The 15,703-nt window shown below is 48.8% G+C and overlaps 2 protein-coding genes across 2 annotated transcripts in view; both read left to right on the plus strand.

The window, feature by feature from the left end:
* Positions 1 to 2,195, plus strand: part of LOC132587316 (uncharacterized) — a 34,851-nt gene extending 32,656 nt beyond the window's left edge. Inside the window, exon 6 of the mRNA XM_060259594.1 lies at positions 2,177 to 2,195. Within this exon, the coding sequence (XP_060115577.1) occupies positions 2,177 to 2,195 (19 nt within the window). The remainder of the gene's footprint in view (positions 1 to 2,176) is intronic.
* A 4,090-nt stretch (positions 2,196 to 6,285) lies between these two features.
* Positions 6,286 to 15,703, plus strand: part of TTLL10 (tubulin tyrosine ligase like 10) — a 53,148-nt gene continuing 43,730 nt past the window's right edge. Inside the window, exons 1-4 of the mRNA XM_060259595.1 lie at positions 6,286 to 6,386; positions 7,268 to 7,925; positions 9,696 to 9,866; positions 12,463 to 12,603. Of these exons, the coding sequence (XP_060115578.1) occupies positions 6,322 to 6,386; positions 7,268 to 7,925; positions 9,696 to 9,866; positions 12,463 to 12,603 (1,035 nt within the window). The 5' untranslated portion in view covers positions 6,286 to 6,321. The remainder of the gene's footprint in view (positions 6,387 to 7,267; positions 7,926 to 9,695; positions 9,867 to 12,462; positions 12,604 to 15,703) is intronic.

Consider the following 15,703-nt stretch of genomic DNA (forward strand, 5'->3'; position numbering starts at 1 on the left):
CTGCCCTTTCAAGGACAGCTCTGCCAGAGCGATGGCTGACCCAAGGCCATTCCAGCAGCTGCAGGTGATGATGATGATATCGGATTTATACCCCACTCTTCACTCTGAATCACAGAGTCTCAGAGCAGCTTACAATCTCCTTTATCTTCCTCCCCCACAACAAACACCCTGCGAGGTAGGTGAGACTGAGAGGGCTCTCACAGCAACTGTCCTTTTAAGGACAACCTCTGCCAGAGCTATGGCTGACCCAAGGCCATTCCAGCTGCAAGTGGAGGAGTGGGGAATCAAACCCGGTTCTCCCAGGTAAGAGTCCGTACACTTAACCATGACACCAAACTGCCCCTTAGCTTCTAAGATCTGATGAGACCAGGCTAACCTGGGCCATGCAGGTCAAGGCAAGAGACAAACAGGTAGCTTGCTGTTGCCTGCCTCTGTGTAGCAACCCTGAATTTCCATGGGGGTCTCCCTTCCAAACACTAACCAGGACCGACCCTGCTTAGTTTCTGAAATCTCACAAGATCGGGCCAGTCTGGGCATCCAGATCAGGGCAGAGAAACAGAAGTGGTTTTGCCATTGCCTGCCTCTGCATAGCAACCGCGGGCTTCCTTGGTGGTCTCCCATCCACAGACTAACCAGGGCTGACTCTGCTTAGCTTCTGGTGAGATCTGAGAGATCAGGCCAGTCTGGGGCAGGGGTGGAATTCTAGCAGGAACTCCTTTGCCTATTAGGCCACACGCCCCAATCCTTCAAGAGCTTACAATAGGCCCTGTAAGCTCTTGGAGGATTGGCTACATCAGAGGGGTGGGACTTAATATGCAAAGGAGCTCCTGCTAGAATTCCACCTCTGCTCTGGGGGTATCCAGGTCAAGAAAGAGACGTACAGAAGTAGTTTGCCACTGCCGGTCTAGTGACCCTGGACTTCCTTGGGGGTCTCCCATCCACGTATTGAGGAAGGCTGACCCTGCTTAGCTTCTGGGTTATCCAGGCTAGAGCACCTTCTAAGCATACAGACACCTTCTAAGCATACAAAATGGAAGCCCCAGGTGGGGCTGTGCAAAAAGAAGGGAAGGCCAAATTTTGCTCCCTCTTTGGCCACCCTAAAACCCACCTTCAGTCCTGGTCAAGAATCCTTCCGTTTCCAAACCTGAGTGAGCCACTCTTGAAATACCAGCTTAAGCCTCTTCCTATGCTTCTTGAGCCCGTTTCATTTTGGGAACCTGCTTTCTTTTCAAACCTCAAAACCAGGCCAAGGATCAGCTTGTATGAGCCCACCTGAAAGAGTAACAGACCAGTATTGCTTGGATGGATGGCATCCAGGGTTTCAGACCTTGCAGCTCCCCTGTGCTGGCTCTACCGCTAGGCAAACTAGGCAGGGTCTGGTAAGAGCTCACCTGGACTCTTGTGTTCAGTTTGGGGCACCACATTTTAAGGAGGATATAGACAAGCTGGAACAAGTCCAGAGGAGGGCGACGAAGATGGTGAGGGGTCTGGAGACCAAGTCCTATGAGGAAAGGTCGAAGGAGCTGGGGATGTTTAGCCTGGAGAGGAGGCTGCTGAGAGGTGATATGATCACCATCTTCAAGTACTTGAAGGGCTGTCATAGAGAGGATGGGGTGGAATGGTTTTCAATTTGACTCAGAAAGTCAGACCACAAGCAATAGGTTGAAATTAAATCAGAAGAGTAACCAGCTCCTTGTTAAGAAGAACTTCCTGACCGTTAGAGCGATTCCTCAGTGGAACAGGCTTCCTCGGGAGGTGGCGGGCTCTCCTTCCTTGGAGGTTTTTAAACAGAGGCTAGATGGCCATCTGACAGCAAAGCAGATCCTGTGAATTTAGGGGGTGGTCTTTGTGAATCTGCTGCATTATGCAGGGGGTTGGACTAGATGACCCTGGAGGTCCTTCCAGCTCCATGATTCTAGGTGATTGCCTAGGACGCCGGCCTTCTGGGGGCATCAAATTGGGCTCCCCCCACATGACTCAGTGACGTTATCAGTGTGTGTGTGGGGGGGGGTTGCCAGAAATCAGCCTCACCTAGGGTGCCAGATAGTCTAGAACCAGCCCTGCAACCCCCTCTGAGTGGCTTTTGGCAAACCTCCCAAATATTCATCGGCAACAGCTGCTGTATAAACCCTGGCGACACCTCTGGACATGGGCTGCGTTTCCCCCTCTCCCATAGATCGTCTCCGGGGGCTTGATCTCCTCCGTCACTCCCTCCTTCCCTGTGACGTCCCAGCCATCATCTGCAGATTGGAAATTGAAGGTGTCATTACAATTTCAAAGGCTCTTGCCTGAGCTGCCCGTTTAGCCCTCGCGGCTCACAAAAGAGGTAACAAATTATGATCTGAAAAATCCAGTCGGAGCCAAGCCATTCAGAAAGGCCAGCGAACCTGAACAGCAGCTGCGGGGCCTCAGGACGCCAAAGGAGGCGGCCGCGGGTCTCTCACAGAACAGCACAAAGGGCGGCCTCCCCTTTGGCTGGCCTGCATAGAATTCCATGTGCGAGCCACACAGGGCAGCCTTGCATGCAGGCGAGGATGAGCGAAGCCTCCCATTCCATTGTGCTTGAATTTCTTTTTGTTGCTTCCATCTCATTGTCATTCAAGTTCCACTAAGAGACTGCCTAAAAATAAAAAAAAAATCCTGGCTTTGGCTCATGCACCTTTTGCTACACCTTTTGATCCCCTTCTCCCTTTATCCAGCCAGCTTGGTGGAGTGGTTAAGTGTGCTGACTCTTCTTTGGGAGAACCGGGTTTGATTCCCCACTCCTCCACTTGCAGCTGCTGGAATGGCCTTGGGTCAGCCAGAGCTCTGGCAGAGGTTGTCCTTGAAAGGGCAGCTGCTGTGAGAGCCCTCTCCAGCCCCACCCACCTCATAGGGTGTCTGTTGTGGGAGAGGAAGATAAAGGAGATTGTGAGCCGCTCTGAGACTCTTCGGAGTGGAGGGCGGGATATAAATCCAATATCTTCATCTACCTCACAGGAAGTCTGTTGTGGGGGGGGGGAGGTAAAGGAGATTGTGAGCCGCTCTGAGACTCTTCAGAGTGGAGGGCGGGATATAAATCCAATATCTTCTTCTACCTCACAGGGTGTCTGTTGTGGGGGAGGAAGGTAAAGGAGATATTGAGCCGCTCTGAGACTCTTTGGAGTGGAGGGTGGGATATAAATCCAATATCTTCTTCATCTTCTTCTTCTTCTTTATGCTACCAAAGCCTGCTTGTGCATTGGTAAAACCCTGTTAAGGGTGTTTTAGCACTACACTGGAAAATGGTGAACGTGTGCTCTTGCTCACAGGTAAAACACCCCACAAGAAGAAGCCGTGCACCCTCAGAAACTGACACCCTCGTGAGTGATCAAGGTTCATTGTAAAGTTGGTGCCACATAACAGCGCCGGCTTCCCAGATACAAAGCATAAGTGCTCCGGCACAACATTAGATGCAAACATACACATTTTTAATCTTCCTTCCTTCCGGTTGAAATTGTATTTACGTTTATGGATTTCAATGGCTTCTCAGTGTAATCTAACACAGTCATTGGATGTGTCGTCCAGCATTGCAGTGGCCTGGAAAAAGATACTGTGTCCTGTTTGAGTTAGGCTATGTTCAGCCATTGCTGGTTTTTCAGGTTGGCCAAGTCTGCAGTGTCTTTCATGCCCTATTCATTTAAAAATAGCCAATCCATATACAAAAGAACCCCTTCCGGTAAACTCCTCCATTAGCATGTCACAGCCCAGGAAGCTCCCACAAGATAATGACTCAGCCCTGCGCCATCTGCCTGAGTAGATATAAATTACCTGCCTACCACCTTCTTCTCAATTTGACCCAAAGAGAACTCCAGTTTTCTGGGTTACACTCAGTCTGCCAGTCACAGCTGCTAACGAAACAGGTCTCACAATGCCAAGACCATGGCCACACATCCCAGAAAATCTACAACAACCAATAAAAAATGTGTAGCTGTGGAGGAGCTTTCATGAACCACAAAGCGAGCAGTGAGTGACTCACGAAAGTTCATAACCTGCCACAAATGTTGTTAGTCTTTTTAAGGGGCTACTACTGGACTCTTGCTCTTTTCTATAATTAAGAATGCTTTCCACAAAGATAATTTTCAAAGTAACAGGACAGAAATCAGAAGGAAAATATTGTTTTAAGGCCCACTTCACAGGCCCTCTTGAAGCTCATTCATGGACTCCCCCCCACCTAGGCTTGCCAATCCCCAGGTCCCAGTGGGAGTTCTTCTGCTTTCCAAGGCTCCTTCCTGCCCCCAGTCAGCTGGCTGGTGGGGGGAAGCCCCGCCCCCAGAGGACCATGTGCCTTTCCACCTCCAGAGGCTTCAGTCTCCGATTGAAAGGCTTCCTCTTGGGATGGTGTGTCTGTGTTACTTTGAAGAAGTTGGCTGCAACTTGTGAGTAGAGTTGCTCATTTCAGAGTCACCAGAAACGGGGTGTGGGGGGTGGGGAGGGAAACGTCTGCTGAGCACTTCATTATTCCCTATGTGGAGATCGATTCTCATAGGGTCTGAGATTACCAACCCCTGCTCTAGATCACCTTTGATTAGAATCTCTTGATTAAAATGTGCCGAGTCCACCAGGGACCATGCGCCATTGATTCAGAGGCGAATCGGATGCACAGAATAATCAGTAGCGGGGGTGGAATTCTAGCAGGCGCTCCTTTGCATATTAGGCCACACACCCCTGATGTAGCCAATCCTCCAAGAGCTTACAGTAGGTACCTTTAAAGCCCTATATGGTCGAGGACCTGCCTACCTGAAGGACCGTCTCTCCCCATATGAACCCCAGAGAGCACTGAGGTCAGTGGGGAAGAACCAACTGACTATTCCTGGGCCGAAGGAGGCAAAATTAAAGAATACTCGAAAACGGGCCTTCTCCTTTGCAGCTCCACACCTATGGAACCACCTCCCGGAAGAAGTGCGGGCCCTGCGGAGCCTTGAACAGTTCCACAGGGCCTGCAAGACCTTCCTCTTTAGAATGGCCTTTACCTGACTGAATGATTGATGGACTCGTCTTAAGTGATTCTGCCATCATACATACTTGCAACTAATAGAATAGCACCAGAAATTTTAAATTAGAATGTTTTAAGTTGAATGTTGATTTTAAAAAGTTGTTGTATAACTCATTGTCCAGACTGATTATGTTGTTAGCCACCCTGAGCCTGCTTCGGCGGGGAGGGCGGGATATAAATAAAATGTTATTATTATCAGGGGTGTGTGGATTAATATGCAAAGGAGCTCCTGCTAGAACTCCACCCCTAACCAGTAGAGTAGGCCGTCCTTTGTTTCAGGAGAAGACTTTCAGGTGGCTGAAATTCTGCATACTGAACTTAAATACTCTGACGTCGGTTGCTTGGGTTGACAGGAGAGGATTTCGAATGTCTCATCCCAGCTGCGTTGACCCCAGAAGCCCTATTTTGATTTCATTTCCCAGTTGTTTGCTTCGGCATCTTTGCGCCGAATTCTATCTACCGAACGTATGCCTCTTTAACGGTATATTTGCATCAGTAAGCCAGCGTGATGCATAGTTTGACTTATGTACCAAAAGTGTAGATGGCATATGAGGATGTGGAACGGCATGGCGTATCCCGATCTCATCAGATTTCAGAAGCAAAGCAAAGTCAGTAATGAGATGGGGGACCATTGAGGCAGACTCTGCAGCTGAAGGCCATGGCAAACCACCTCCGCTTCTCACTTGCCTTGGAAATTCTACACACTTTACCACACGAAAACCCGTACACAAATGGCAAATAAATAGCATGTACAAAGCAAACAAGAGTACACGTCCAAAAAGAAGGGAACAAAAAAACGAATATGAAAAAAAGAAACGAAATAGGAAATATTGGTTCAGGTTTTCCAAACGCACACATTTCTGCCCAGGGCCCTTTCTGTGTGGTGCAATGCTGCATTTGGACAGCATAGGGTGCATGCACCCACACGGTGGCCCTTTGCATAACTTTGCTAGGGTTTAAATGACAGCACACCTGTGCACACGTGTGCACGCTCCCAGCCCTGCTAGAAGTCAAGCTTGCTCATTAATGCGGGGGAAAGCTTTCACAGTTCTAGCAACTGTTCCTCAGCAACAGTTGCTAGGAGACCAGCCCTTGTTGATAGCGCAGAGGACTTTCTCCGAGTCAGCTACGGGAGAGCTGCCTTTGGATCCTAGATGCTCAGAGCTCTGGGGCTGAGCCCCCTGGACGCTCGACGCTGCTGCCGAGCAAGCGCAAAGCACTTTTTCTCCCCCAAAGGCACCTGTCGAAGAGCAGTCTCCCAGCCTGCTTGCAAAAAAGGGATGCGAGGCTCGTATTAGACCTTCTCCATGGCTCACCTGCAAGCCCCATACACTAAAGCTTTACTCGGGCGTTTAGGGTACGCTGAGCAAAGGTTAGCTTTTCTGTTACTTTTGCTTCGCTTCTCGGGGGACGTGAATCAAATTTTCGCAAGCCGGCTGCCTTGACCCGCATCTTCTCCCTGTCGATTTTGCTTGTCCCTCATGTGCACCGAATTCCCTCCCCCCCCCCACAGCCTTTTGTTTTGGCGTTTCCTCGTATTGAATTTTCATCATAAAATTGCGTGCGTTTTCTAACACTAATTTGCTCAGCAGCAAACGAGCATGATGAGTTGAGGGGCTTGTATCGTATCCTCCCTCTACCACCCCCTTGCCAGTAAATGCAACGCCTTCCTCCAGTATAAGAAGTTTTCTGCCAACCATGAGAGAGCCATTTACATCAGAGCATACCTCCACACTGGCTGAGACTGCTATTTATAGAAATCGTATGCCCCGCACGTGTACAGGGCACAAACGAACCCAACGAATCAATCGTCAGTACGAACAACGAAAATAGGCAAACCAATAGTGTTGGTGATTATAGCAGCCTGCATAAAACAAACAAATTAAAACCAGGCCAATGAGCCTGACTCTATTTATTCTCAGGGGTGGCCTTTTTGTTGTTGTTGGCATCTCGCTCTTGCTGTAGGGCAGGGGTGGCCATACTGCGGCTCGAAGTAGGTGGGGCTGAGAGAGCTCTCCCAGAAGCTGCCCTTTCAAGGACAGCTCTGCCAGAGCTATGGTTGACCCAAGGTTATTCCAGCAACTGCAAGTGGAGGAGTGGGGAATCAAACCCAGTTCTCCCAGAGAAGAGTCCGCACACATAACCGCTACACCAAACTGACTTTTTGTCTTCTTGACTTCGAAAAACTCTCACAGTGACCGAATGAAACAACTCTTGAATTAACTCCCAGGTGGTTTTTGGTTCTCTTCACAGCCACTGTCCAGAGCATAAGTGGGCATCAGCTAGACAATTTCCAGGAAGGAAATCTATCTTCTCCCCTTTGATCAAGCAAGATGAACCTGCTGAAAAGGATACAGATGCTCAAAGAAGCCCATTGGAGCCACAACTGGGAAATGAGAAAATGCTACTCAAGGTGCAAAACGTGGAAGAACGTGCCGGCAACTCTGGACTGGGGACCAGCAAGCAAATGGAGGCCCTGGATCTTCCAAGTTTTCCCAGAGCAGACTCCGGGCTCTCCAAAACAAATGACTGGAGCACAGATCACATGACAGAGGCCAGCCAAGGCCAACATCAGTTTCTACCGGCAAGCCCCTTCGTAAAGACTGGAAGTGTGGAAAGTAGCGATGCTTCTTTTGAGGGAAATGTGGCCCAAGAGTGGGGGTCTAAGGAGGGTCCTCTTGAGCTAGAACCAGTGGTTCGGTGCCAAGAGGCCCATGTGGGCGTCACACCATCTGAGCCAATACAGGACTCTGTCAACACAGCCAGAAAATCCTGTTCCACCTCCAAGGTAGACTCCAAGGGGGTCTTAGCGGGGGTCAAGCGAAACAAGAAAGACAAAGCCGGAACGCAGAGGGGTAATCAGCACCCGGAGGGACCTCCGTCGGCAGATGCAGGTGAATCTCTGCACCTTCTTTCTTAAAGGTTAATGACCACAAAGCCATGCAGTTGCTCCTAGCTAGGGTGGCCCGCCCTACCCATGTCCGCCATATCCAGGGGTGGAATTCTAGCAGGAGCTCCTTTGCATATTAGGCCACACACCCCTGATGTAGCCAATCCTCCAAGAGTTCACAAGGCTCTTTTTTTGTAAGCTCCTGGAGGACTGGCTACATCAGAGGGGTGTGGCCTAATATGCAAAGGAGCTCCTGCTAGAATTGCACCCCGGCTGTATCTATAAAACATGCCTCCCTTTATGGGTGAGCCTCCCCCCCCCCAAAAAAAACAACACCTCGTTTCAAGCATACAATGGAAATTGCCATGCCCTTACACCAAGGTAGAAGAAGAAGATATTGGATTTCTATCCTGCCCTCCACTCTGAAGAGTCTCAGAGTGGCTCACAATCTCCTTTACCTTCCTCCCCCACAACAGACACCCTGTGAGGTGGGTGGGGCTGGAGAGGGCTCTCATAGCAGCTGCCCTTTCAAGGACAACCTCTGCCAGAGCTATGGCGGACCCAAGGCCATTCCAGCAGCTGCAAGTGGAGGAGTGGGGAATCAAACCCGGTTCTCCCAGATAAGAGTTCGCACACTTAACCATTACACCAAACTGGCTCTAAAGGTAAACATATGCTTCTCTTTTTTTTAGCAAATAAAGCAAGGGAAACTTTCCTGATTTGACCAGGGTCCTCCTAGACGGCCTCAGGTATGAGAATCAGATAAGAAGGAGGGTTCTTCCAATCTCCCTAATTTCCCTTCCACAAGTGCAGGTCCTAGACACACCCAACCGAGTGAGAAGCCACAGACTATCTAAGATGCTGCCCAACAGCTGCTATGGTTCCCAGGTTGCGGCCCAGAGATCCACAGAGATGCCTCCACCTCTCCCGGAGTAGTTAGGACTACAAGATAGTGGTGGCTTTCCGTACCCTTTCTTCCTTTAGGGGTCACCGTCCGTCTTGTTCCAGCAAGTACCGTAGATGCAAAAAATGGGAGGAGAGGGAAATTAGCAGGATCTTTGGGTAGCAATCTGGAAGCTCTGGCCCACCCCAGCATCGGATGACATTGTCCCATCTTTTAACTGTATCCAGCCTGAATGATCACGTAGCGCTGTGACAACCGTTCAGGACAAGTCACCGAGAATGCACTCAAGTAACCGGGTGTGTGCACTTCCTGAAGGACAGCAGCAGCCTGGGCTTCTGTCTCAGAGGTAGTGAGATTCAGACGGACCTGTATCGCGATATAGGGTTGCCAAGCTGTCCCTGGAGATGCATGCCCTGTATGCAAAGAGCAAGGCTCGCTGTCCTGTTGCGCTAGGGTTGGCCTCTCCTTGACCAGAGATGGGGTGTATTCAGTGTAAGGCTGTGCAGCCACTGTACCCCTCCTGACCTGCTCCTCGGCTTGGTTCCCTTGCCCGCCTTCTTCCTTGCTTGATGCAGTCAGCATGGTCTCGTTCCTGGAGTGTAAGAACCGATAAGTCGTGTCTGCGGGCTTCCTTCACCAGTGAAGGGGCAGGGGGCACAGAGCCCCTGACTCGCCAGAAGCACAGACGCGAGGAATTTGTCTCCTTTCCTCAAACGCTGGGCAAAGGGACAGAAGTCTTCCCTTTCTGCTAGGATCCCAGGAAGGTGGTAAGCATTGTGAGTCTTTTGCTCTCGCTGCTCTGAGCCTCTCGGGAAGTGCTCAGTGCGAGGCCACAACAGTGGCACGCTCGGCTCTCTGTCCCTTCCCATGATTCTCTGGGGCTCTAGCAGCTGCCACACTGGGATGATTTCCTTTGCCAGCCAAGCCAGAAGGATGCAAATTCTGTAGAGTCAGGCGCCAAGGGGGGCCAGTGGGAAGGCAGAAGGAACAGGGGCATGAATGTGGTGCTAGCCCACTGCTGGCTGCCGGAAGACAAGATGGCAGACGGGAAGCCACTGGTAGGAGGTCGTATGATAACATTTATGGGTCTAGCTAGGTTTGATTCCCTGAAAACAGCTCCCAGCCTTGGTATACTGTTTACTTTGGCTCAGAACTGAAGAAAACCCCTTCTCGTCAAAGGACTTCATAATACTTAAACCATCCACGGGAGGCTGATAAAGAGCAAATTAGAAATATGGAAAGACTTAGAAAAGCCCGCTCCCATTAGCATGCAATTTGGCCATAGGCAAAGGTTTTCAATTCATTAATTGGACTATTTAGTTGAGAAATGGGAGGAAAGGGTGGAAGCCGCAAATATTTGTATGTCACGAAGGCACAAAAAACCCCTGTAATTTCATTTTGCTGGCAATATCGGCTGTTAATTGTCCCATTACAACACCGGTCATAAAATGGATCTCGGGTTTATTGAGACGGAGGAGGGCGATAATCCCCAAAACGTTGGAAATAAAGAAATGGCACTAAGAAATACGTTTGTCTTGAAAGAAACTGGAGTTGTTGAAAGAGGATTTGAGATGGGACTTGGGTTGAAGCTCACTTGGGAAGGGAATGTAAAGGTGCAGAAAAGGTGGGATTATCTGCTAATTCACGGAAGTGGTAGGGTTGCCAGCTCTGGATTGATCCAATTCAAGAAATATCTGGGGGCTTTGGGGTGGAGCCAGGAGACTTCAGGGGTGGAGCCAGGTGACACTGGGATGAAGCCAGGAGCAAGGGTGTGACAAGCCCAATGAACTCCAAAGGGAGTCCTGGCCATCACATTTAGGGACCGCACACCTTTTAAATGCCTTCCCTCCTTTGGAAATAATGAAGGATAGGGGCACCTTTTTATGGAGCTCATAGAATTGGATCCCCTGGTCCAATCTTTTTTAAACTTGGAGGGTGTTCTGAGGAGAGGCACTGGATGCTATGCTGGAAATTTGGTGCTTCTACCTAAAAAAATAGTCCTCCAAGAGCCCCAGATAACCGCAGATCAATTCTCCATTATACCTTATGGGAATCGGTCTCCATAGGGAATAATGGAATCTCCAGAAGATATTCTCCTCTTCCCTGCTGCTTTCTGATGACCCTGAAGCAGGGGGGAGGGCCTCCAAGCTGGGGGATCCCCTGCCCCCACCTGGGGATTGGCAACCCTAGAGGATACGTTTGTTGGTAGGTTTTGAGAGCTCGGGCGGTAGAGGGAAGGGAGGGACTTCAATGGGTATAATGCCATAGTCCACCTTCCAAAGTGGCCATTTTCTCCAGGGGAAACTGATCTCTCTTGTCTGGAAATCACTTGTAATCCCAGGAGATCTCCAGCCACCACCTGGAGGGTGGCAACCCTAGAGGGAGGTGGGACAGACTGCAAAGATGAGGGGGAAGAGCTGTGATGGAATCTGGCAGGTCAGAGATGCAGCCTGGCAGAAACTGGAGCTTTGCTGGCATTTCAGACTCTGATTATGTCATACGACAAAAGGTCTGCTGGTTGGACCAGTAAGTTACTGTCCAGTTTAGCAACAATAAATGGGCCCCAGGCACGGAGCTGAGAGGAACCACGCCAAATCTGAACACCTTCAAGGGTTGCCCCAAGGATTTGCTAAACTGGTCTTGCATCCTGCACCTCAGTTTCGTTATACGGCTCCAAATGCAAAATCTGGTAGAAGAATCCTGTCTTTCATTTGCTAAAGGAGCGAGCTTCTAGTCCTCATGAAGACCAGTCCTTAAACGTGTTCCTTTGCCAGTACGCTGCCATAACAGGATTTCCAATAAAGATAGGCTTAGCATTGCACCTGTTCTTGGAATACGGCTTCAATGGATTTAGAAGAGTCTGAGCTCTCTGCGCACAACCTGAGTTCGATCCTGGTGGAAGCTGGGTTCAGGTAGCCGGCTCCAGCTTGACTCAGCCTTCCATCCTTCTGAGGTCGGTAAAATTAGTATGCAGTTTGCTGGAGGGAAAGTGTAGAGGACTGGGGAAGGCAAGGGCAAACCACCCTTTTAAAAGTCTGCTGTGAAAACGTGATGCTATGTCACCCCTGAGTAGAAAATGACTGGTGCTTGCACAGGGGATTACCTTTACCTTTTTAAACAAAATTCTGTTTAGGAACTGTGAATTTGCCTTTGGGCATAGCTGGGGTCAGGGCTCTTCTTGCAGAAAAAGCCAAGCAGGAACTCATTTGCATATTAGGCCACACCCCCGGGCGCCAAGCCAACCGGAACTGCATTCCTGTGTGTTCCTGCTAAAAAAAAGAAGAAGCCCTGGCTGGGATAAGCCCAGCCATCTGGACATTGGGCTGGGGCCAGGATCTGAACTCAGCACTCGTTTCCCATCTCTAGGACAGGATAACAGCCAGATCAGCCTGCGCGGCCCCCCCCCCCTTCATGTCTGCAGCAGCTGCCATTTTAAGCCCAAATTAATGCTTTGGATACACTGCAAAGAAAAAGGGGCGATTGTTCTTATAATTAACCACCGGGAGAGGGGGAAGACTTAGACTTAAATCATGTGCGTCAAAAATATACGGCGTGCATGAAAGTTCACCTTTAATCTTGAAAGAGAGGAATCCTGGGGGCTGTTCCGCTTTGATCTGCTCTTCGTGTCGGCAATTAGGAGCCTCCTCGTATTAGGCAGAGATAGGGATGTGTCTCGACTTCACAGTGGAGTCCTGCCTTCTCGCGGCCCGAGATCACGGTTCTTCCCGGCAGGGTGAAGCGCTTTCAGATGGCTTGGCGTTCTTGGGAATGACAAGAGTGGCCCACATCGTGTGGGTATGGCGGGGGGACATTGGTGAGAAAGGGAGCCAAGTGGAGATGCTCATACCTGTGCATTCACAGACAATTATGCGACAGAAAACCTGGCTGTGTTGCTATGTGATTGCACAACAGAGAGCTGTAGTTCCTCCTAATTGCCATGTTTTCAAATCTTGGAATCGTGTATATTTGTATTTTCCTTCTGCATAACTGGTCTAAGGATCATTATAATAATAAACACCTGGGCAAGGTACCCAGGTGCCCATTTGCACGCTCATCATGCTTTGCACGTGCGAATGGGCTTACGCAGGTAGAACGCACATAGCAACCCTACTTCATTTCCATTGCAAAGTGTTCCAACAAGAGCAATGGGCTTGGTGAAACTTCAGATTTTTTCCCACCCATAGCAGGGGTCCTCCAACCTTTGAAAGCCTGCAGGTTACCATAAGGTTGCCAGATCTGTGTTGGAAAATACCTGGAGACTTTGGGGGTGGATGCAGGAGAGGGTGGGGTTTGGGGAGGGACCTCAGCAGGGAACAAGGCCACGGAGCCCACCCGTCAAAGCAGCCATTTTCTCCAGGGGAGCTGATCTCTGCCGGCTGGAGATCAGTTGTAAAAGCGGGAGATCTCTAGGCTCCACCTGGAGGCTGGCAACCCTAATGTACCTTTGAAATTTTAACACAGGGTGGTGGGTGGAACCTCAAAATGGCTGCTGCAGGAGGTGAAGCCCCCCCACAGAATATTTGCGGGCACGGTCATGCATAACTCTAATAGGAACTCCTCAACATTCTGGCAGAAACTCTGCTTTGACAACCTGTCTTTTAAAATTGTGTCGTGGTGGTTACTGCAGAAGCAGCTCTTTAAGAATCTGTGCAGCCAATCAGAAGCCCTCCTGGGCAAAAGCTCCACATGGCCCTGCCCACGTTCTCAAAATTGGCGAGGACCAGGAATTCCTCCTCCCCTCCTCCCCACGGTTATGGAATTCTGAGTTATTTGATCTTGTTGCCAAAGTGGAACCGATAAATGAGGAATTCCCCAACGCAGTAGAGTTTTATATCGTTACGTTTTAAAGGTGAGCAGGGCCCGGATGAGGTGACCCAGATACGTCTTAAATAATAACATTTGGGGTGGGGGAGGCTTGATGTTCGTTGCCCTCAGAGAAAGGTAGTAAATAAATATTACGATGAATGTTTGGGCCTGCTTTGACAACTTCAGGTTTACCACACTGAGGAGTGAAGAGCAGATTCAGGATTTGGAAGCCGATGTTCATGTGACTGTGGAATTGTCTGAAACACCCCCAGCTCTGTTCTAGGAACAGCCTTCACGTGACCCACATGTTCAAGACTGGTTCTGCTACCCCACCGTCTCAGGTAGCCCATTTGGAGTGCCGTTAAGGAGTTAAAACCCCCCCAACCCTAGCCATTTACCATGACTTCCCAGGATCAAATGCAGGTGCCAAGTTTCACCCCAGGAGCCAAAATTTCACATTCCCCATTTCAAGTCAGTACCTCAAATCATTTTAAATCCGGCAATGTGGTCGACTGAAAGATTTACGCCGATGAAGATGACTGGTTTTCCTCCCTGTCGGAAAGATCCCAAGTGGAGCCTTTGAAATAAATCATTGGCAAGTGGAACATTTCTGAATATTTGAATCTTTCCAGCTATCCAACTGGCTGGGGGTTTAATTTTCCCATGTTTCATTTTATAACGTTCTGTTGGGTAGAATCCATCAAACGCAAGATTTAAAACAGCATCTCGTATAGCTGATGCAGCTGCAGTTGTTCAAAAAAACAAAAGAAAATATCACAGTCCTAGGATTACTTTTTGTACATATGGTGTTGGCTTTATTTTCATCCCACAGGAGGCAGTTGGAAAGGGAGGATAGGAAGCTTCATGATCTAGCAAAGACTGTTTATTTCTGATCCAAATCTATACTTTGGGGGATGCAATTTGGGCTGGGTAATTACACATTGTCCAGGTCTTGTTCAGATTATTGGCTAAACTCGTATTCTGGCCATTTTTGAAAAAGTTTCGCATTCTTTTCCTGCATCAAAGCAGCAGTTCGTAGAACCAAATATAATCCTTCGGTATATCTGCCCGTCAGCCAATTTTTACATTTTTGGCTTCTCTTTTCTGGTAGTCTTTGGTTTGCGATGATTTAGAATGTCTATTCCTTGAGGTTTCTGACTGAAAAATCCCTATCTGGATTTTCTTCCTCTTTGTGCAAAAGTGAACCCTGAAGTCTTCATTCACACACCACTTCCTCATGCTGAATCCCCCCCCCCCCCGGTAAAATTTACACATCAATATTTTTTTAAAAACACATTAATATCAAACCAATGCATCTATCATTGGGATAAACGATGTGCCGCAAATATAAATACTGTATAAACTGCACTATTAAAAACTGTACAGCATCGATACACAATACAAATGCATCTGCAAAACCCCCAGCGAAAATCAAATTACTCGGACTCTTGATAAAATGGAAAAGAAACAGGCAATGCCTGCTCCTCCCTCTTTTTGGGACATCCTGAAGCCCACCTCTCACCCCCTTCTATCATTCAGTCTGCAACACACATTCTGTGTAACGTTTTAAGACTAACCACTAGTTCAGGGTTTCTCCGGCAGACTTGGGAACATCTCTTTTTCTCTCATCCCCTTTTTTTTGTACTGAACATCCGTTCTAATAAAAAAGTTTTGAGGAATTCCAAAGCTAGTTCACAATTTTGCGACACGTGTGTGTTAAGTGCCATCAAGTCACTTTTGATTTACAGAGAATCCTATGAATTTACATTCTCCAAAGTGTCATCTCGTTAGCAGCCTTGCTCAGGTCTTGCAAACTGAGGGCCCCTGCGGCTTCCTCGGTAGAGTCAATCCATCTCCCAACATCTCCCCTTTTCCTGTTGCCTCTGTTTTTGCCTAGCAAGCTTGGCTTTTCCAATGAGTCTTGTCTTCTCATGGTGTGACCAAAGTACAGTAGACATTTTAGCTTCTAGGGAAAAATCAGGATTGATTTGACCTAGAATCCCCTGATTTACTAATCGACCCTTGCTGCATTCTATACATGACCCATTTTTAAAACTTTACTCTGTAACTCCTGGGGGCCAGAGAACTA

Source organism: Heteronotia binoei, chromosome 18 (assembly GCF_032191835.1).
Source record: "Heteronotia binoei isolate CCM8104 ecotype False Entrance Well chromosome 18, APGP_CSIRO_Hbin_v1, whole genome shotgun sequence".
Taxonomy (NCBI): Eukaryota; Metazoa; Chordata; class Lepidosauria; order Squamata; family Gekkonidae; genus Heteronotia; species Heteronotia binoei.